This window comes from Lygodium microphyllum, chromosome 5 (genome assembly GCF_053477565.2).
Source record: "Lygodium microphyllum isolate KBCC chromosome 5, Lygodium_microphyllum_v1.1.10, whole genome shotgun sequence".
Taxonomy (NCBI): domain Eukaryota; kingdom Viridiplantae; phylum Streptophyta; class Polypodiopsida; order Schizaeales; family Lygodiaceae; genus Lygodium; species Lygodium microphyllum.
In genome coordinates, this window is record NC_141139.1 from 23,428,050 (window position 1) to 23,451,750 (window position 23,701).

At 45.0% G+C, this 23,701-nt stretch overlaps 1 protein-coding gene across 1 annotated transcript in view; it reads right to left on the bottom strand.

Annotated features, from left to right (window-relative positions):
- The window catches only part of LOC148035608 (protein NRT1/ PTR FAMILY 8.2-like), a 56,101-nt gene that overhangs the window by 21,945 nt on the left and 10,455 nt on the right, over window positions 1-23,701 (bottom strand). Inside the window, exons 2-3 of the mRNA XM_087677573.1 lie at window positions 806-1,023; window positions 177-712 (exon numbers count right to left, since the gene is read on the bottom strand). Coding sequence (XP_087533699.1) covers window positions 177-712; window positions 806-1,023 — 754 coding nt within the window. The remainder of the gene's footprint in view (window positions 1-176; window positions 713-805; window positions 1,024-23,701) is intronic.

Below are 23,701 nucleotides of genomic sequence, written 5' to 3' on the forward strand. Positions count from 1 at the left end.
TCAAAATCTCAACCCTGTTCTGTTTAATAGCCCACTATGTTAATAATGATCATCTTAATCACATGCTCAAAATAAGATTTCAGTATGTAAGGCAACTGGCACATTAAAAATGCACTTGATACAAATAAGGATGGTTAAATCTCTTTTTGTTAGAATCTAAGCAGGTATGATCTTACCGAAACTCGTCAGTGTGTTCAAGTTTTCTGCTGCCTTGTATAGAACAAACTTTTGTCTCATACAGCAAGCTGGAGTCAGGTGGAACAGCCACTTTATAATTGTGCATTGTGGCAACTAAAACTTGCAAGATCCGAGACAAGGGACTACCTCCTGGCTTCTGATGTCTAAAGAGGGGGGTGCCTGTAAAGAAACTGACTATGGCTACCCCCATCATTACTGCTGGGATACCAAAGCCCCATGCCCAACTTACAGTGTCTTGTATGTAGACAAGGATGCTGGAAGATATAAGAGCCCCAATGTTGATTGAAAAATAAAACCAGTTGAAAAAGGATACTTTACTTTTTTTCTCAGCTAGGTCATTATCATCAAACTGGTCGGCCCCAAAAGAAGACACGCAAGGCTTGATTCCTCCTGTTCCTAAGGCAATAAGATAAAGTGCTAGATAAAAAGCAGCCAATTGGCCTCCTGTTGCATCCCCCCCTTTTGGTGGAGTAAGTGAGGGAAGAGCAGCTGTCAATGTTAACAGAATCATCCCCTGTCATAAGTGCAGACCACATTAGCAAGGTGTAGTGTACTTTGCTTCCAAAATATCCATTAGAACTCCAATTCTTAGAGAGACAAGTGGTACCACAAAATAGATTGTGGAGAATGCAGCAATCGTCCAATAGCGTCCCAAATACGCATCAGCCAGAAAAGCACCAAGCAAGGGTGTTATGTAACACGTTCCAGACCAATTGGTAACATTTACAGCTGCTATTGATTTGCCCTGGTGAAGCTGACGTGTCAAATATACAACCAAATTTGTAGCAATTCCATAGTATGCTAGCCTCTCAGAAGCCTCATTGCCTGCATGATGCGCGTGAGGAAATTAAGGTCAGTACAAGTATGAAGACAAAAAACCAAAAGAAGGAAATATCGAACTCCATGGAAAGGATATAAAAATTACTGATTGCAGCGTTACATTCAAATTAAGATCCCAATAATCTCAATAACTCTTCTTGATACATAGTACATTGCCACCAATAACACGCAGAATATTGCACAACATTCAAGGTCATCTAGAAAATGTAGCACAGAAAAACAGTAAGAAGCATCTATAACTTGGCAACGGTTGCATGACAAATTAATGACATCTTATCATCACATCTTCTCAATTCAATCACAAAATAATCAAATTTGAGAGTTCCCACTTTTTGTTTGTTCCCACAGACATGAGGATGTTGTCATGAGGACATGTATTTTTGAAACCTCACTTAACATGTGGATTAATTTTTAATCGCATGATTAAGTAAATGATGCACATGTGAGGTGCAACTGGGGTTAAAGTAAATTTACGAGCCCGGGACCCGAAGAAATCACGGGATGTCAAAGGCAAAAGTTGCTATAAGTTATACCACACAAGTACTCATGTAGTAGTCTCTGCATGGCTGCTAGGTCCCACCAGAGTGCTCTCTCCTCCTCCCAGCTCTGCTACCTGACCTGTAAGGCTGCCTCTTGGCAGATACTGCTCGACTCGGCTAGGACCTCTGCAACCTCCTCTACGATCCGATCCCCCCTGCTCCACTCCCTAGTCCAAATGTGCTCAATCTGTCTCTTCACCTCCTCCCTCCTATAGATCAAGTCATGAATCCGACAGGATCGTGTGTCTAGGGCAGATGCTGGGGGATCAAGTGTCAAGAGAACCGGACAGTGATCGGACAAGATGGTGCCCGCCAACTACCCTACCTGGCCTCCATGAGAGCATCCCCACTCTCCCACATAGAACCTGTCCAGCCGCTCCAGCAGGACTGGGCCTAGCCGCCTATATCCCCAAGAGAAGTCCAGCAACCTCTCCCTCCTATGGAAAGCTGGGTCTCTCCAAGCATCGTGTGCTCCTACTGCCAGTAGGAAGACCTCCCATGCCTCCTACTCCTCCCCATCCATGCTCTGGTAGTTTCTACCTCTGCCCTGTTGGTCCTCTAAGGCCTTCAAGTTGTTGAAGTCTCCTCCAACAATCCAAGAGTCCACCTCTGGGAGTCCTACTGCGATCTTCACCCAAAACCTGATGTGTGCCCTAACCTCAGTAAGGGCATAGACATTGAGGACTCCAAGGCACGAGTCCCCAATATCCAATCTGATCCATAGAACCATCCCTGCCACGATCGTCCTTGTGGTCTCGTACACAAGCGGTGAGGCTTGGGCTAATAGAGGTGCATACACCTCCACTCCTGTTGTGGGCACCAATGGCATGCTCCCAGTAAATGTGTGAACTACTCGAGAGTACCTTCCCTACCCGCTGGGCCTGGGCGGGAGTGAGCTTGTGCTCCTGTAGAAGTAAGATGTCAATCCGTCCTGCAAGGGCAAGGCTACAATCCTGCCGAACAATCAACTTCTTGGAACCACGTGCTCCACTATAGTGGAGACTATTCACATTCCAAGATGCAAGATGTAAACTCATGGGAAAACATGTAACTGCTGACCCAATAAGCATCTGTTCGGTGTGGAAGCTGCTGATGAAGAAGAGAAGCTATGAGGCATGCGGATACGCTTCGCTGTCAGCCTGGACGGTGAACTCCATTCCCCCATGGTAGCCCTCGGGCAGGACCATGGGGGTAATGGATGCGTCTCGTGGTACCACCAGGGCATCTATCAACCAAACTCCATATTAAGGAGTTCCAGACACTGATGTTCAACTATCGGATCCAAGACGACGGACACCTAATGATGTTCTTCAACATGACGTTAAAAGGAAGAGCGGCAGTGTGGTATCACGGTCTAGCAGTTGGAACCATAACTAGCAGTGTCCAATTCTTTATGGCTTTCCATAGAGAGTTTGCTCCTAAGAAGGGTAGACAGTATTGGTTGCGTGTCTTGAATGTAATACGCTAAGAGCCAAATGAGAATGTCCAGGCCTATGCCAAGAAACTAAAGCAAGTTCTTCGCAAACTTAATACTTATATTCCCATTCTAGCGGCTTCACAGTTGCTAAGAGGCGAGACTCTGTACACTAGTAGAAACGGGCCGCCTGTGCTAGGGGCCACTTGATCACATTCATTGGGGCTCTCCACTGCGGAGGGGCTTGAAAGATAATACTCAGATGTGGGACCTCGGCCCCAGCCTACCAGTTAATGTCCATCATGCAACTTGGCCACGGCTGGGAGAAAAGTATCAATCCACCTTCTCCCATCCATTGGGATATATGATCTGCCACCTAGCTCTTCACGTCCTCCTCTATCTGAGTCGACATCCAGTCTCCTGTGTGTGAGACGTCTAAAGGAAGAAGGCATAGTTTGGTCCATCCGGTGGTGCTAGTAGATGGACCTTGCCGCTCCTTGACTTGCGTACCACAAAGATTCCCACCTCCAGAGGTAGTGGAAACTCTCCGCACTCCGCAACTCTCAGGTAAGACCACGGCCCACTGCGAAAAAACTCCTGTGGTAGCAACTACGCGTGTCTCTCAGGAAAGTGTGACAGGCGACATAGATAGAAGAGCTAGTGGCTGTGTGGGGAGGGAAGGGGGGGCTAGACTGCTGGTGAGTGGAGGATATCGATGTATGGGACTCCTTACCTCTTGTGGGGGGGAAGGGGGGTCACCCATGCTGGGTGGGGATCAGGGGTACTGGTCGGCGGGGGTGATGGTGGAGAGGGGAAGGATCAAAAGATGGTGGGGTGGTCGGAGACACACGGCAGGGGTGTGTGTGTGTGTGGGGGGGGGGGGGGAGGAAGGGGGGGGAGGGAGGGGAGGGACAGTAGCTCTGGAGAGGGGGGATGTGGACCCTTAGGTGATGTGGCCTGTGACGCCTCCGTGGGGGGCGGATGTGTAGGCCTGTGGTCCTGTCGAGTGGGGCGAGGAGGGGGGGGCCGTGTCGTGTTCTGCCGGGGGGGGGTGGGCCGATGCTCACCCTCTTGAACCTGCTGCCATGGCTGTATCTGAGGGGCTAGTTGCGGCACCCCCTGTCGTCTCTAGACCCGTGTAAAGCCGTCCACGTCCACCTGTGGGCCTGTTGGCGAAGCTGCCTTGGCTTCGAAAGCGCGTGCACTTTGCTGCCAGATGTCCAAATTCATGGCAACGCAGGCACTGCCTGGGCTGCCTAGTCACAATAACCTGCTGCCTAAAGGAGTATGCGCATGCCTCAATCTCTAGAAACTATGGTATGTTCTTTGTCTCCTTCACTGCCACCTGTACCTTTGGGACTCCTACGGCTATCACTGCGTCCGCAAAAGAGGTGGGAAGGATAGTGCCAAAGAGCCGTCCAAAGTCTTCCACAAGCTAGTGATACTCTATCTCCAGGCCGGGGAAGAGTAGGATGACCGAGTGTCTAAGGAAACTGTTGCAGAGCACGAATGCCTCCACAGTGAAGCCACTGTACCAAGGGACCATGTATATGACCCCCTTCGTGGAGACATAGGGTGAACTGACCACTAACTCATAGGCTGCGTCTGCCGAGGTGAGCCATACCATGAAGATCCCTTGCCCCATGAGAATCGCCTCCACGATCTGCGCCGTGCCCATGCGCAGCATGGAGTGAAGCCAATCTCGAAGCTGAGCCTTGGATGGGGAGTGTCCTATGACTTGACCGAATATCGTTGTTTCTTTTAGCTCCAGCTTTGTGGCACGGACTACTAAGAGTTGTTCCTCAGAGAGGACTACGCGCAAGGTATTTGACTGGGGGGCACTCGCAGAATACACTAGCATCTGACCAGAGGTTTCCATTGCACGTCCCTTCTGAGAACCTACCAATCACACTGCTGTACTGTCAAGGGGGGGTATTGGTGCAAGTGGAGGGAGCAACAAGGGGGAGGAGAGGTGTTATAGCGAGGATCGGGGGGGGTCTATTTTCTGACGGCGGTAGAGGCATCGGGGCCACGGGTGATTATGTCAAGCTGGAGCCATGGGGGGCTTGGATCTGCAGAGTGAAGGCCAACGAGTGGCGGTGGGCCTCTACTTATAGAAGTGTGGATCATCCCAAATTAGGATTTGGCTTATGGGACACATATACTCTAGGAACACATTTCTTTTTAATGAAACTTTGGTAATAATTGAGTTTTGGTATTGCGATAAAAAGCTAATTAGGTTATAATGTATTTTTAGCTCAACACCCTCTCAAGTCCAAAACTTGAACCATAAAGGGATTGTTAAGATGGCTCAAGCCCAATATTTCCCCAAGGCATTCCACCTCAAAGCAACCACGGCATCGGGCAAAGGATGCTCGTTAGTGGCCAATAAATTGGTCTAGGCCCAAATCTAACACCAAGCACTACCTAGTATCTATCAACTATAACTTATTACAAATTTTGCATGTGACACCCACTACATCCTCAAGATCCTTAGCCTATTACCATGAAATGACTACCATGTGCATCACGTGCTAAACAACCGCACATTTGAGTAATAATTTAATCAAATCTTATCAGCAAGATTAAAGCATCTCGAAATTTTACAACCCCATGAAAAAGTGCCCTCACAGAGGAATTGTTTACTTGCCCAAGTACCCTTTTACAATGATGATCATGATACCGATAATGATACAAAGTACAAAAGTAATAATGCTTATGAAGTAATCAAAATCTTGTAGACAAGATGTCGATATCAATAGGGAAAGGGAGAAACGCCCAAGGAAGAAGAAGGAATTGCATGTCCAGCCAAAAGCCTGTGAAATGTATGGTCTCCAAGAGCATCTCAAGAAAGGGAAGAACTGGGCCTCAGGAGAGGAAGACTCCATGCTAGTCAAAAAGTGGGAAGCCCCGTCAAGAAAGGGCAACCAAGAAGTGCCAAATGATCCAAGTTTTCCTCTCGGATCAACCGGTACATCTTGTACGGATAGTGTCAACTTGCAAAAGACAAGTTAGGAGAAAAAAACACCAGATGAGAACATGAAACGCATATACCTCAACATCAATGAAAAGTGTTTGTGAGTGTAATGCTAGTGAAGGTCCTCCACTATTTTGGTGATGTCCTCTAGAAGGGGTATTGGGCAGCAATGTGAGAAAGAGAAGCTGGTTATTGAGGGCTGAGAGTAATAATGATCAAGAGAAAGGATGCACAAACACAAGACTCCTATTTATAGAGGCTCAGGGGTGCATTTTTCCTACTATCAAAAATCAAGATTTTATTTTGGTAATGTTGCATCAATTGCATTCTAGGGCTGTTTTAAGGAGACTAAATTAGGGAGTAATATACCATATTTCTGTCTAAGTGCTGCTAACCTACCACTTTTAGTGTTGTCATTCTGCCATCTCTTGGTTGTGAGCTCTTGTCAGAGTCTGACAGAGACATAGGAGATGTGGCATTTTAGTGTGCATTTCTCGAGTTTCTTAAGCATTTTCTGCATTTCCCAGTCGATGCCATCCTATCGAACATTGTCTTACCTCCCCAAATTTTTGTGCCATGTTGTTAGTAGATATGTCAGTTCATGGTTGAGTCTGTGCATGTGGTCCAGTGGGCTAGGGCACCATTCTATTTTCTAGATTATTCAAGCATTTTATCTAGCATTTTATGATGGCTATTTAAGCATTTTAATGCTGGCCGCCCTGCCGCCATTTATGGCATTATTTTGCCTATTTATTTCAGGCACTCCTCCATGGTCATTACATTCATCATTTAATAGGTTGTAGTGGAGAGAGAAGTGCTAGTGCCTTCACAGCCGGTGACTCACATTGGTTCTATACTATCTCATATCTTGGTATATGGATTCCATTTCCCAAGCATCTCTTTGCTTCTGAGTTCTTTGTGCAGTGTGTCTCTTTCCTTTGTCTCGTGTTTGGCAGTCTATCACAACAATTTTCCAAGCTTCCATCATTGCATCCACTTCTGACATGGTATCAGATTGCAAGATCTGTTGAGAAACCCTTCACCCACAGTTTGAGTTTTTGCGTTTGGCGTTTGGCGTTTAGGGTTTGCAGCCCCAAAAAGGGACGCCATCCTAGACTGACTGTGCATATTTATAGGCCACTCTCTCATTCATTCCTTACGGTTGATTCATTCAGTCCGTCACCTCTTCTCTCCAGCCTCTCCACTACCCTCACAACCCTTTAAGAGGACATTGCGGTTCATGGTTCGTGGCTGTCTTCATCATCTTCCTTGTGCTACGGCACCCTTGTTCCCTTGTATCACATTCACTCCATGATTCAGAACTTCATCCTTCCATTCATCAGAGTTTCTTCTCTCTTCTCTTCTCTTCTCCATGTTTACCAAGTTCACTCCGTGTTCCTCCCCACCAACCCTACTGTCTTGCTAGTACGTCATCTTTTGACACGGTATCAAAGTTGGATCTACTCACCTTAGCAGCGAAGATCCTCCACTCCAGTGAAGGCAAAGACCGGTGGCGGGTTCGGCATCCACTTCTCTTCTTCTTCCGCAACATCAACATCTCGTTTTTGCAGGTTTCAATTGTTTTCAACTTGCTGCCCATACTCCTTTCGCGGAGGACATCGCAGTCTTAGCTGTCCCTTGCTGTCATCTACAATCTAGCACCTGTTTCCAGCCTTCCACCTGCAGTTTGCAGCTATTTACAGCAAAGTGACTATTACTAATCACTCTCCATTCAGAAAACAATCTCTTTTTTGCATATTTCAGGTATTTCAACTTGCTGCCCACACCCTAGACATGGAGGACATCGCAATTCAAGCTAGCCATTGCTGTCTACAACAATCTGGCGCCTATTTCCAACCTACCACACACTGTTCGGAGCTGATTTCAGCATATTGACTGCTGCTGCTGTTTTTTTCTTACGTTTTTAGTCTTTCTCTCTCCTGCAGGCTGTCCTGCCTATGTTTTTAGTCTCTCTCTCCTGCTGCTTGCGTTTTTAGTATCTCTCCTGCAGGCTGTCATGCCTGCGTTTTTAGTCTTTCTCTCACCTGCTGCCTACGTTTTTAGTCTTTCTCTCTCCTGCAGACTGTCCTGCCTACGATTTTTGCCTTTCTCTCTCCTCACCTGCGTTTTCTACTGGTTGCAACTTCTTACTGTTGGTCGCATCCTCCTCCCACTGACAACTCACTTCCAGCCATTCCACTACCCTCCCAACCCTTGAGGCGGACATTGCGGTTCGTGCTTCATACTGCCCTTACACCCCTTGAGGTGAACATTGTGGTTCGTAGTTCATGGTGGTTGACCTCTTCCTTCTTCAGCAAGGCACACTAGTATCCATGGCTTCTTTACCAATAGATGACCAGACTATTGGGTGCTCCTACTGTGATATCACCGGACACACCATCGATACTTGCCGACTTCGACCTTTGCTCCCCACCCCCCTAGAGTATATGCATCTTCCACCAGGCACTCCTTGTGCCACCTCTCCTTTTTTTTGGGCCACAGAGATCATTCTACATGGGCTTTTAGTGTACTATGCTCAAGGCAATAAGACGCATCCAATGTACACTAAGTCCTTTCAAGCACATGGAGAATCGATTGGCGCTACGACCTCCCGGAGATCGTCGCAATGCCAGCGGCAGTCTTCTCTCCTCATCAATCTGCTCCTTCCAGAGACAATGGCTGCTTGACTCCTTCCTCTTCTTCGACTACCCAGTCCGCTCCACTGAGAGACAGCGACTGTTGCCCACCTCTTGCTCATTCTGACCCGCACCCTTCCCCACCCTAGACTACTCAGGTTCGAGAGGCTACCTCTGGAAGCTCTTCGGCACCCCAGATACCTTCTTCGGCCGATGGCACTTCCTTCGTCATCAAACATTTCGGAGTCCATGATCCATGAGTTTTTGGCTTCTCTATCTACTTCAGAGGGGGATTTAGAGGGGGATGTTATTTCTTTGCCCTCATAGGGGGCATCTACTTCTTCGACTTCAGCAGGGGCCCCTCCACCTCCCACCTCAGAGGAGGAACCTACTCCACATGAAGTTCTTCACCCATCCTCTACTTTCTTGGGGTGGCGGTCTTCGATCAGTCATCTCTTCTACTGATATCCAGGATCTTTAGGTACCACCTAGATCGGGACCTCAGAGGTTCAACCGCGACTTGGTGACGAGGCCTTCGTATTCCTTCCAGCATGGATACACAGAGCTAGTGGCTTCTCTCCCGAGGTTGTGTTTCAGGTTCTCCAATTCACTCTGTCTACTAGTCTTTACTACAGGTTCCCTTTCCGGTGGAAATCTTGGATCTTAGGGATCCTCTACATCTTCTTCCTCCTCTTCTCTTCTTGCCTTGGTCACTTGGTTAGCATGGAGCCACCTCCCGAGATGGAGTACGGGCATATCCTTATGGTTCTCGGTACCACACAAAGTCCGACATTCCTCCTATGCATTGCACGTTTTCATTAGCTTTGTACTAGGGCGCTTGGGCAAGTGAACAATTTCCCCACAAGGGACACTATCCAAGTGGCACCTGTTGCATGAGCATTCTTCAGCATGTAGCATTGCATCTCCACCTCACTCTTCTCTTGTTCCCCTTTTTGGGCCTGCGAGGGGGTGTTGAGAAACCCTTCACCCTTCATCCACAATTTGCATTTTTGCATTTTTGCGTTTTGCGTTAAGGGTTTGCAGCCCCAAAAAGGGACGCCATCCTAGACTGACTATGCCTATTTATAGGCCACTCTCTCATTCATTCCTTACGGCTGATTCATTCAGTCCGTCACCTCTTCTCTCCAGCCTCTCCACTACCCTCACACCCCTTCAAGAGGACATTGCGGTTCGTGGTTCGTGGCTATCTTCATCATATTCCTTGTGCTACGGCACCCTTGTTCCCTTGTATCACATTCACTCCATGATTCAAAACTTCATCCTTCCATTCATCAGAGTTTATTCTCTCTTCTCCATGTTTGCCAAGTTCACTCCATGTTCCTCCCCGCAAACCCTACTGTCTCGCCAGTACATCATCTTTTGACAGGATCATTGTTCCTGTTGCTGTTTTACATTATTTCAGGTTTGAGTTTTAATTTTTCATCTACTGCTTAGACCTGTTTCTGACTGCTGCGACAAATTTCCAGCCTAGGCGACCATCTTCTGATCATTTTTGGCCTGTTTCATCAACATTTTGCAGTCTGCCATTTCCGATTACTGTTTTCTAGGGCTGCTTCACGGCTGGGGCCCTGTTTTTGACCCTTCTACATCAACCTTTTGGTATCTGCTACCTGAGGCGACCTGTTTCCTATAGGACAACGGCATTATTTGCAGTTCCTAACTGTGTTGTCATCAACATCTGCATTTCGTCTTTTTTGCTTTTGTGCAGGGCTGGGCAACAAGTTTCAGGCTATGTTTTGGCTGTGTTTGGTCCTATTTTTCTTTAGTGATACACTGTTCAGCTTTAGAGATGGTTTGTGCGCATCCGTTGTCGTGTTCTCATCACTATACTCTGGTTACTGTTGCTCTTTTCTCTATGTGCTTTCTTTACTACAAAGAACTCATGCAATCCTTGTGAGCATGCATTTTTCGCATACTTTTCTCCCTAAAGATACCTTGTTTTTTTTCTTCATCTTCTCTGTATCTCCCTCATCATGGCTCCTCTTGCGTCTCCTCCTAATGGTCAGCATGCACACATTATTTACTCATCTACCAATGTTATGTTGGAGACTTCCTGTGTACAATTTCAGGTTTCTGTGGGGATGCTATCACTTGGTGCTTCAAATGTTCCAGTTTCAGAGAGGGGTGCCATGCAACAGAAGAAGTCTCAGTGCTATTATTGTGACAAGAAGGAACACCTCCGAAAGGACTTAGGACATTAGCAACTTTACAACAGGAGCAAGAGCAGACGGTGACAAAGGGTGACGACTCTCTCGGCGAGTCTTCCTCATCTCCAGGTCCAGGATTAGGCTCCTACTCTGTGGCCCAGGCAATGGTTGCAGGGCCCTCCCTTCCAAGTTGCTAGTATAAATGATGCAGTCATCCCTCACAACTCTCCAATGCCAAAGAGGGACTATGAGAGGGTGGTGAGATGGGGTTGGAGAGCCTCATCTATACAGGTATACATGTACACATGTTCCCAAGAGGGGTTTCCCTAGCGCATCGACTGAAGTCTGGCAGGTTCAAATCCTAGAGCTAGAATTGACATCCAGGTTCATGATAAGCTAGTTATTTGACAAAGAGCTTCATCAAGCTCCACCTTCACCTGTGTTTTTCAATGTGAAGATCTTCTCCTTGTCTAGCATCATCATCTCCAACTTGGCGTCAGCATCCTAGCCTCTCGTAACAGTCTATATCACCGAGCGTATGTGATTTCATCACTCGTCTATCACAAGGGCTACTGGGACTTGCGTTTTTGCAACCTAGCTTCTCCTCTGTCACCTAGCGTCACTCATCTATCACAGGGGTTGTTGGAACCTGCGTTTTTGCAGCCTGGCTTCTCTATCACCTGGCGTCTCTTGTCTGTCATAGAGGTTGTTGGGACCTGCGTTTTTGCAGCTTGGGCTCATCCTCCATCATTTGGCGTCATCATTATCCACCTAGCGTCAGCATTTGGGCTGCTCTCCTTGCGTTTTACAACTTACGTTTTAGGATTTGTGTTTTGCTACCCACATCACTCCCTGGCATCAGAGGACTACGGTTCGCTCCCTCGACAGCTAGTGATCATCTTCCACATCTTCAACAACATCAGAGGACTGCAGTTTGCTCCCTCGATAGCTATCCTTTACCTTCCAATGATTACGTCGATAGCCCACTGCCCGAAGGATTGCATTTCGCTTCTTTCACTGTGCAGATTTCCCACAGTTGTTGCCACTCCATTCAAATAGGAGAGTACAGTTATCTTTTGAGCTTTGGCTCCATTGTATCAACTTTTCTTCTCATAAATCATCACCATGTTCTTGAGTTTCTGAGTTTCTCTTCTCTCTCAATGTTTTTCGTACACACTCTATGTTACTTCCCACAAACCTTGCTATCCCTCTACACCATCGCTTATTTTAACATGGTATCAGAGCATACATGTTATTTTTGACATGATATTAGAGTACAAGAGCTCAGAGAGCTAAAGACCATGTTCATTAGAGAAGGCAAAGACAGGTTGTGGATTCAACATCGCCTACTGATTTCCCCCTTTATTTTCATTGCATCACCAACAAACAGAGATAGTGAAACCAGCCTTCCTTCCGTGGATGGGTGGTAAATCCCTGATTACAACTTAATTACAGCAGCAAACAATTAATGCAAATCTGAAAATACAAATTTACCTACTAATCTTGGACAATGCACACCGGATTGGCCCCAAAGTTGGCGCCCCTTTCAGAATTTCTTTACCTTTATTGAAGAAAAAGTTGATTTACAATGGGATTCTTCCGATCCCCTTCGCAATCCAAACTCCCCTTGCTATCCAAAGTGACCAGCAAGTCTTCAATCTAATTTGCCCCTTGATTTGAGCACTTGATTGGCCTTCATCCACTTCATAGACGATGGAGATGCCCCAAATTCAATGGTTGGCTAGTCGTCCACCTGAATTTAGCTGAAATTCACCTTCAGTCTTGAAAAATCCAAGTCTTGTAGCTTCCAATTTCTAGCACGCTTCCCCAAGCTGCTGCTAAATCCTAATTTCGGCTGTAAAATAGGGTTTACAGTAGAGAAATTTGCAATTTCTCAACCTCCAAGGGTCCAAATGCTGAGATCTTCAGAGCAAGGCTCTGAAATGGCTGGGAGATGAGAGAGAAAGCTGTAGAGAGAGAAAATTCAAAGTTTCTTCACGAAGAACTGAAGAAAATCTGTCATTTACTACTGCTGTCCTGTCTCAATAGCTTGTAGATGCAAAAGCTGAAGAAAATCACTCATTTATTGTTGCTTCCCTATCTCAACAGCCTATAGATGTTGTCACCTGTTGTTGATTAGTCTTCTCAAGCCCCTGGCTACCTCAGAGGTCCTCCAATGGCTACAAATCAGACCAACAACATCTCCTCCCTCTGTCTTGCAGGCTGAGTACCTAAAAATGCCTCTCCAGTCTCTAAAGACGTTTTTCAATCTTGTATGGGTATTTTTAACAAGTGGCAGCCTTCCCAAATGGTTTTTCTAGCATTTGCCATAATTAAATATTAATTTTCAGTCTTTAAATACTGAAAACTAATCTAAGAATTATTTCGGTGCCCTGAAAAATAATCTAATTGTCCAATAATTAAATTGGCTACGCATCTTCCACTCCCGAGTGTCTCTGCGCCATCTTTGACCATCAGATTGGTGTTAGGTACCATTAAACGTCACTTCTCTAGTGTCACCAAAACTGACACTTATGACCAAATGAATGACCTAGGCCAACAACTGGCACCAAATACCACCAAGTACCTCTGTGGCATAACTTATAGCAACTTTTGCCTTTGACATCCCGTGATTTCCTCGGGTCCCAGGCTCGTAAATTTACTTTAACCCCAGTTACACCTCACATGTGCAACATTTACTTAATCATGTGATTAAAAATTAATCCACATGTTAAGTGAGGTTTTAAAAATACATGTCCTCATGACAGCCATGCCCCTTGAAATCCTTACAATCGTCCTTGATTGCACTGTCAAATGCATCAAAAGTAAAGTACTATACTAAAATTTCCATAGGGAATCATAGTCAACACAACATTGCGCTCCATTGTTCAACTATTCCATATGCCCAACATATGCTAAAAATTACCAACCTACATAACATAACATAAAACTCACAAAGAATCTCAAAAATATTTCCAGATTATCATGTGACATGTCCATTTCTCATGAGCTCAACTCATCTGGAAAAACCAAACCATAGCATAGTATAACCAAGCATAAACCATGGCTAAAACATCAATGGCATCATAACATATGCTGTTGTCCATGGAACTAGATGTAAACCATTGAAAACTGAGCATAATTTGGTCATAAACTGATCACTTGCTGATCTGAGAACTAATCACAAACTGCTGCAAATGTGACCCCAAACTGACCACAAACTCATTGCAAAAACTGACCAGCAATCAATGCAAACTGATGCAAAACTAATCCAAAAAGTGACCATAAACAGTTCTCAAGCTGATCAAAAACTGAGCTGAATACCACCTAATATGAATGATCATACGCTGAAAACCAACATTCGATAATCAGCCCTTGATGATCATTAACTGATGCTACACCAAGCATAATTGATTATACACTGAGCATAACAGATACAAATGTACACTTTCAAAGCTGCAATAAAAACCATACCGATTTGCATACCAAACATAGTGACTAGTATACTGAATAGTGATCCCCTAGCAACATACTGTTCAGCTACAATACCCTGAATGTATGCTGAATATATTCGAGATCCACTACCACTAGAGCTGTCCATTACTAAGGAGCGGAGGTGCTAGATCCCTCACAAGCATCAGGTAATACTCTGGACCTCTGCTCTACTAAACCTGACGGAGCCCGAACTAAAGTCAGCTCTAACTGAAAAGCATCAAGGTAAAGCTGCAACAACAAAGGATGATCTGCCAAGTCATCCTCCTCCATCCATTTGGCATCCATTGGTGAATAATTTTGAAACTTCACCAAGTACCTTCTGGAACCCTTACCCCTGATCTTCCTCTCTTTGTGTGCCAAAATCTGCTCTGATACTAGTATTTCATCGAGCTCTTCAACCTCCGACTGAATTTCAGCAAAGACATCCTCTGGCACATCTCCATGAAAAGGTCTAAGCAAGCTCACATGAAAGGCATTGTGTATCCGCCAATCTGGAGGCAATTTCAACCTATAGCATGCCTCACTTAAAAGGTGAGAAGGATCAAAGCTTGCTTGGAAGAGCTATGATGGAAAAGCAAGAGCAAGAAAGAGAGACACAAAATGAGAACTCCAACTATCACAATGTGTGACCGGGTCTTCCTTTATTCAAACTGTCACTAAAAGAATAAAGAATAAAGTAACGGTGACAAGCACCCGTCATCTGCAATATGCAGTGGCGGATACTGTCAGTGTAGTAATACATAGGCGGCTAGACGGAGGCGCCTTTACCCCAACAACCTTCCACTTAAAGGCGAATCTGCCCCAGTGAGGAGTGAAAAGGAAAAGAAAAGATAGTACAATGTACACATCTACAACGGGATGAGAAAAAACGTCATCTCATCCAATGCCCATCAATTTCCTGAGAAAGGCAAAGCGCTCAGTAGTGAGGCTTTTCATGAGTAGATCTGCAGGATTTTCATCAGTGGAGATCTTGACAAGGTCAACAGACCTATCCTCCACGACCCCACGTATAAAGTGATACCTCACCTCGATGTGTTTATTCTTCGCATGGAAGACCGGATTCTTGGCTAGCTGAATAGCACTCATAGAATCCGAATGCAGCGTAGGTATAGCATCAATCCCAAGGTCATGAACCAAACGGCCCAACCATATGGCCTCCTTGCAAGCCTCACTGGCTGTAACATACTCGGCCTCAGTGGTAGAGAGATCCGTACACTTTTAAACCCTGGACATCCAAGAGACAACACCTCTAGCATAGGTGAATACATAGCCAGAAGTGGACTTCCTACTATCTACATGTCCTGCATAATCGGAGTCTGTGTACCCCACAACTCCTGTATCCTGGCTGCCATAGCAAATATACATATCTGTTGTGCCCTTCAGGTATCTTATGATACCCTTCACAGCATCCCAATACTTCTTGCCACATGTAGCCATATAGCATGCCACAACACCAACTGCAAAGGCAATATTTGGACGAGTGGCTATCATGGCATACATCAAACAAACCACGCCTGATGCATAAGGGATCTTGGCCATCTCGGCTCTCTGCTCACCTCTCTGCAAACAATCGGCCTATGAGACCTTCACATAAGAAGGTAATGGACAGCCAATAGGCTTCACGTCCTGCATGCGGAAACGCTCGACTTTATGAATGTACTCCCTCTGTGAGAGGTAGAGTAGTCCTTGATGTCTGTCGCGCTTAATGCGCATACCAAGAATGTGAGAGGCCTGTCCCAAATCCTTCATCTCAAAGCTCTTCTTCAGCTGAGATTTAAGAGTATCCAGCTCATCTCATGAGCTTTCCCTGCTATCAACATATCATCCACATAAAGTACCAAAATAAGCAATGAGCCATCACGGGTTTCCTTCGTGTAAATACATGGATCCATAGCACTCCTGCTGTAGTCCTGTGACTGCAAAAAGACATCAAATTTATGATATCACTCCCTAGGTATCTGCTTCAAGCCATAAAGACTTTTCTTCAACTTACACACTAGGTGCTCCCTACCAGGTTCTGCAAAGCCCTTGGACTGCTCCATGTAAATCTCATTATACAAATCCCCATACAAGAATGCAATCTTGAAATCCATCTGATATATATCCAATTCAAGCTGCGCGACTAAGGCCAAAATCAAGCGTAGGGTGGTCATCTTGACCACGGGAGAAAAGACTTCATCAAAGTCAACTCTATACTCCTGTTTAAAACCCTTAGCAACAAGTCTTGCCTTATAAGCTGGCTTAGGGTGTCCAAAGGTACTTTTCAGCTTATACACCCACTTGCATGGCAGAGTCTTCTTGCCAACAGGCAAGAAAACCAAATCCCAAGTCATATTCTTATGCAAGGAGTCTATCTCAGACTGCATAGCTCTCTCCCAAGAGTGACTGTCACCCTTGCGCATAGCCTCATCATAGGTGAGAGGCTCTCCTGCATCTGTAACCAAGAGATAATGCATCGAGGGCTCAAATCTATCAAGTGGACATTTGTCTCTAGTAGGCCATCTCACGGCAAGCTTTGTTGCCTGTCTAACACCCTGGCCATGTGTACCAATTGCTGGTGCAGGCTAACCATCTGGTTGTGCAGGCTATACTGGAGCACGTGGCTCCTCCTGGAATATAACCCTACGTATCTCTACCACCTTCTCAGGCTGCCTATGTATCCTGTCTTCATGGAAGACTACATCATGGCTGCAAATGACTTTCCTCGCTTGCGGATCCTAGAGGCAGTAACCCATCTCGCTTGCATCTCCATAGCCAAGGAAAATGCATTTAACACTCTTAGGATCCAGCTTACTACGCTTGTCCTTGGACACATGGCAGTATGCCTCACATCCAAGGACACGTAGATGTGCATAAGACGGAGGTTTCCCAGTCCATACCTCCTCTGTAATCTGGAAATCCAAACTACTAGAAGGTGATTTATTTATGATATGCACAGCTGTGTACTGACTGCCTCAGCCCAAAAGCTCTGTGGTAGGCCCACATGGCTAAGCATACTGCATGCATGCTCCTGGATGGTTCTATTCATCCGCTCAGCCAAACCATTCTGGGATGGGGTATAGGGGGCGGTCAACTAACGCTTAATACCCCTCTCGTCACATAGCTGCTCAAAGACACGTTACACATATTCTCCCCCATTGTCAGTCCTAAGGCATTTCAATCTATGCCCAGTCTGGTTCTCAACCAATGTAAGCCATCTCTGAAACATAGCCAAGACATCGAATTTAAGCTTAATGGAATAAGCCCAGACTTTATGCGAAAAATCGTCAATAAATGTCAAAATACTTTGCACTACCCATACACTGATAAGGCATGGGCCACAAACATCCGAATGTACTAATGCCAAGGGCTCACTCATGCATATTCTACCGAACTTCTTATACGTATTCCTAGTTTGTCTACCATAAAGACAATGCTTACATGAATCAAAACATGCATAGTCAAGGGGCGGTAAGTACTGCAAACCAAAAAGAATTTTCATCCCCTTCAAAGACATATGACCTAAACACGCATGCCAAAGAGATACTTGTGGGATGGAATCCATTGGCAAAACATAGTCAACAAATGACCCATCAACTACAAGAGGATAGAGCCTACCAACCTTGGCACCTCTAGTAAGCACAAGTCTACCACATGTGATCTTCCAGGCAGAATCCCTAAAAGAGACATGAAACCCAATATCATCAAGCTGCCCTGTAGATATAAGACTGCGTGTAAGCGCAGGTACATGACGTACATCCTGTAACAGAAAAGTACTGCCAGTAGAGAACTGCAGCCGTACATCCCCAATGCCAACAATAGCAAGTGACCTGTCATCACCTAAGCGAGCTGAACCAGAGACAGTGCGATAGAAGTGGAACCACTCACGGCATGGTGTAACATGAAATGAAGCACCAGAATCCAAAAGCCAGCACTATGCATACTTAGAGTGAACTCAGTCAACAGCGTAGCATCACAAGAACTAGCTGTAAGTATGTACTCTCCATTAGAGTCATCAGTCTGCATGACATTTATCACCTCAATTTTCACACTAAATTTCACAGGTACCATGATGTGATCAGAGGGCTTTTCCTGTACTTTGTCTTTCCCCTTCTCTTTGCGCAACTCATGACACTGTGGGAGTATATGACCCTTCTTGCCGCAATGATGACATGTCACATTAGCATTTCTCCCACGAGACTTGCTGTGCGAGTTACCACGTGACTTAGACCTAGACTTCTACGAGTCTCTACCATGGCCATTTCCACAGTCATTTTTACCATTACCATTTTTGCCTCTAACAGTCAAAGCATAAATAGTAGCAAGAGCACATAAGACAGTGTGGAATACATCCCATGACTCACTCAGAGTCCCAACCAAAAACAATGGAGTAACCTCGTCATTGAAAGTAATACCCTGCAAAGTTAAGTTCTTGAGGATAGCATGAAACTAACTCAAATGAGCAGACATCGCCATATTCTTCATGCGCAGATCCATAAGTTGCTTCAACCAATACATCTAACTTGCTGGACTTTTCTTGTCATAGAGGTTCTTGATCTTATCCCAAAGTTGCCAAGTACTCTATGATTTCTCAACCACATTGTAATGCACCTGCTCAGTGAGAGACAAGATGAGGGTGAACTTGCATAACTCATCAAGCTCCATCCATTCGTCATTAATCATAGTTTCAGGCTACTCTCCATGCAACCTTAGTGGTTTTATCTGGATTTCTGCACCAATACTTGCTAAACTTGACTCTTTCAATAGGCATAATTCATACCATCAAGCTTAGTGATGTTGAAGATAGCACTGTCAGTGGAAGAAGATGCCATACTGCAAGCTGAAACAGTGTAGACGGTTCAAAACTACTTGCTGTTTTCTACTCTAAATAGCCAAAATACCACCAAAAACAAGGCAAAATGACGATGAGCTGATAGCTAATGATGCTTCCATGGAGTACCATCAAAAGTACATAAAATCAGGATGATTCAGCATGAAATTTCCACATCAGTCTATACTTAAATGCTTGCTGTAATAAATTATAATCAAGTACAAGGAGAGCAAACTGTAGGCAAAATGAATGCACTAAGTCAACCACTGACTGTCAAAGCATAACCAACATCAAGCGGGCATAAATCAGCATGTAACAATCATACGAACATCGAGTAAACACCCAATCGTGTCAAAATGAATCCGTCAGTAAGCCGGCACATCCCCTGTGTAATAGGGCAAAGTGTACACAACACTGGCAAGACTTGACACAGATAGATATATGCTCAGGAAGTGCAAAGCCCAAATCAACCCAAGTACATCTGTGAGAACCACAACATATCAACCATGCAACATCCAAGTGAAGATCCCAATCTCAAGTATCCGAATACTCAAGTAGTATAAACCCACCTACTCTATGTCTATCGAGCGTATCAAGACGCTCCCACTAGCACAAAAGCCGTAGATGTCAAGCAAGAAAGCTCGAACAAAGCATGTAAGAGTGTACCAGTGATATGTGTCCAAGATCAAGCATCAATGAGACATCCCAAGCATGTAGGCTCCATAGTATCCATACATAGCATCCATAGACATCAAGCCAAACTGTAACTCTAGCAAGCCAAGAAATAGTCAAAGTAAGCTCTGGGCAATCAAATGTCAGGCCCAAGTAAGCCGCAGTAGCAATCAACTCCAAGACAATGTAACTAGCATGTATAGAGATGGCATAAACCAAGCATGTCAAGACCGGTTAGACGTAAGCAAAGTATATGTCATAAGTACATCAAAGATAGAGATCCAAATGCTATGCAAAGTGGGCTCAAGCTCAACCAATGATCTGAGAGCAAATCCAAGCTCTATGTCAATCCTCGATAATCAATACATCAAAGTACATCTCCAAAGCATATCTAGATTCCAAGAGACGTATCCAAACATAAGTAAATGAGCTTCAGCCCTGAATATTCCAGCAGTAAATAAATGTCCCAAACTGAGCAAACAGTGGCTCAATGCAAGCTCAAAACCATAGGCAAACCATAGGCATAAATTCCCATATGTATAGGCACCAATCTGGCATAATCGAGCATCAAATGACCATGTAGCATAAGCATAAAATGTAATGACAGGGGGCTGTCCTGTTTGGGGCTGCTTGTGGATTGTGTAAAATAGTCAATGGCTGAGCAAATTCAGCCCCAAAAGCATCTCACATCATAGGCATACATTCCCCTAGCATTTGGGAAGCATTCAGGACCAACCAGGCAACCAATGTCAATGCCAAAGTGATCCAAACATAAAATGCTAATGTAGTACTGCTGTGGGCTGCCTGTAAACTGTGTATAACAGTCCCAAATCTGAAGTAAATCACATCAATGCTCAATGCCAAGCCTCGGGATCAAATGCCAAGCATACCAAGTGTATAGTGTTCAAATGAGGCTGCCAATAACTGGGATGAGCCATCCAAGGGCTGCCATAAACTGGCACAAATTCACGCTGACTGTGTGGGGTTGCTACTCACGTTTTTGTGCTGGTCAGGGTGGTAGAAAGCTCAAGGGGGTGCCAAAGAAGGCATACAACAAGCCTAAGATGCCCCACAAAGGCCTATGTCAAGATATGGGGCCAGCAATATACAATGGTGCTGCCCCCTTCTTCTTCTCAAACCTATAGACCTGTAAACAACATGAAACCCTAAAGAAGATGAATGAATACCGTTGTTGGAATGCCTTGAGGGTGCCCAAAGGGGCCGGGTAAGTGCTCAGGAAGCCAGGGAGTGACAAGAGCTCGAGAGAATCGGCTATGGCTATCGGGAAGGAAACCCAATGAGTGTAGGTAATCAATAGGAAGCTGCAGATGCCACGAACCAAGCTCGAGTAGTCATAAATCCATACTCTCATACCAGTTGAAAGGTGAGAAGGATCGAAGCTTGCTTGGAAGAGCTGTGGCAAGAGAGCAAGAGCAAGAAAGAGAGAGACACAAAATGGGAACTCCAAAAGTCACAATGTGTGACCGGGCCTTCCTTTATTCAAACTGTCACTAAAAGAATAAAGAATAAAGTGACAGTGACGGGCACCCGCCACCTGCAGTGTGCAGTGGCAGGTACTGTCAGTGTAGTAATACATGGGCGGCTAGACGGAGGCACCTTTACTCCCAACATCACTGATCCTCTCGAACACTTGAAATGGCCCATAGTATCTCATAGACAGCTTTGGATACAATCGCTCTTTGCCCTTCATCTTTTTCAGCCATGCCTTTTCAAATCGTAGCAATACATAATCACCCTCTGCAAAGTGCAAAGCATGCCTATGACGAGCTGCTCTCTTTTCCTTATCCTGTGATCTTTGAAGTGCATACTTAAACTTCTGATAAGCTGCATCCATGCTTTCCACATAGCGATCAAACTCAAAGATCTTATCTTTTGTATGCAAAATAGGGGATACTTTCTTACCACCCTCTATTCAGCTTTCCAGCCCTATTTTCAGATCTACCCTAATTTTCAGCTTTATTTTCAGATTTACCCTTTTTCTCAGCCTTTGCCTCTTTGATATGTGACTTGGCATCATCATCGTGGAATCCTACATCCTTTCCATGCAACAATGTGTCAGTCGTAGTAGCAGTTTCTATAAGCTGAGATGTGTTGGAGACAGTGGACTTAATGCAAAAATCCCGAATACCCTTTGGTAAACCACAAATATACTTCTCCACCTGCTCATGGAGGGGTACTGTGCGATAAGAAGTAACTGGTAGCAATGCATCCCAAAACTTCTTATTGTATTGATCCAAGTTCTTGCAATCTTTGGAATTCAACTAATTCCAAGCTGTCATAATGTCTACTTCAAAGGTACTTGTCAACCAACTTGAAGCAAACATTTGCTTGAATTGGACCCAAGTGGTAGGTGACTTCCCTTGAATAAGAAGTGTAGACCACCACCGCAATGTATTTCTCTTCAAAAATGTGGCTACCTTGCGTATCTTAGATGCCTCTGTGAAGTTGCCTTCAGAATAGGCTGCATCAAACTGCTTAATAAAAACAAGTACTTTCAATCTATCTGGTGCACCACTGAAAGACTCAAACTTCACGCTTTTACCACCTTCATCATAGTCCTTCGACGGACCTATGGGAATCAAGTTATCATAAATGGGCTGCTGCAAAAAGGGTGCATTGGCTGTATTTGCATAAAAACCAACACTATCTGAAACACCTACATGACCAGCACCAAATCCTTGTGCTTCAACAGTCCCTGGGGGTGCCGATATATATCCATATGGCCCGCTTTGTGCCTCAAGCATCATGCCTCTGCTGCCATACATGGGATTAGGCATTCCACTTGCATTACCTGGATACATTGGGTGTTGTGAGCCATGCATTGGCTATTGCATACCATAGGGATTTGTGCCATACATTTCCGTATGCAGTGCCTATCCAACCATAGCATGAAAAATGGTACCACCACCAAAGTATCCTTGCTGTCCCATGCTTGCATGTGCATAATTGCCTTGCTGCCCATGTTCCCATGGATTGGCACTACCAAGTTGGCCATGCATTTGCACTTGTTGCCCCGTGAATACCAATTGTTTGTGCTCATTAGGCATTGTGGGCTCTTCTAAAGAAGGCTTAGGCATTTTCCTTCAGTTCTTGTGGCTGTCCCAAAGCTGTAGAAGGTGTCTTCTCTTTGCCGTTGCTGTCCTTCTTTGGGGCATTCAAGAATCGAGTAAACTAGGGATCCCTTGCCAATTCAGCAAAAAGATTTGCTGCTGTACGCATTTGATCCTTGAAGCTATCATGCAATTATTCAGCCCATTGCTGATCATCAGCCTCTTTATACATTGAAGTGCCAACATTTGGATCATTTCCCACATTTTCAGCATGCTGTCCGTGCTGAGAACCATGCCCAACATCAGTCATTGCATTTTCCCCTTCACAATATGATTGACCAAGGAGTGATGCATCCTCTCCACTTGATCCCGTATCAACATGTGAAGACATGCCTGCTGTAATTCACTGCTGAGAACAATTTCAGCAATAATACAATAGTTCCAAGTTGCAATCAAGTACCACAAGCCCACCGATTCAAAGGATTTGGAAACCAGCCTTCCTTTCATGGATGGGTGGTAAATCCTTGATTACAACTTCATTACAGCAGCAAACAATTAATGCAAATCTGAAAATACAAATTTACCTACTAATCTTGGACAATGCACATCCAACTGGCCCCAAAATTGGCACCCCTTTCGGTATTTGTTTAGCTTTATTGAAGAAAAAGTTGATTTACAATGGGATTCTCCCGATCCCCTTTACAATCCAAACTCCCCTTGCTGTCCAAAGTGACCAGCAAGTCTTCAATCTGATTTGCCCCTTGATTCAAGCACTTGATTGGCCTTCACCCACTTCATAGACGATGGAAATGCCCAAAATTCAATGGCTGGCTACTCCTTCACCTAAATTTAGCTGAAATTCACCGTCAGCCCTAAAAAAT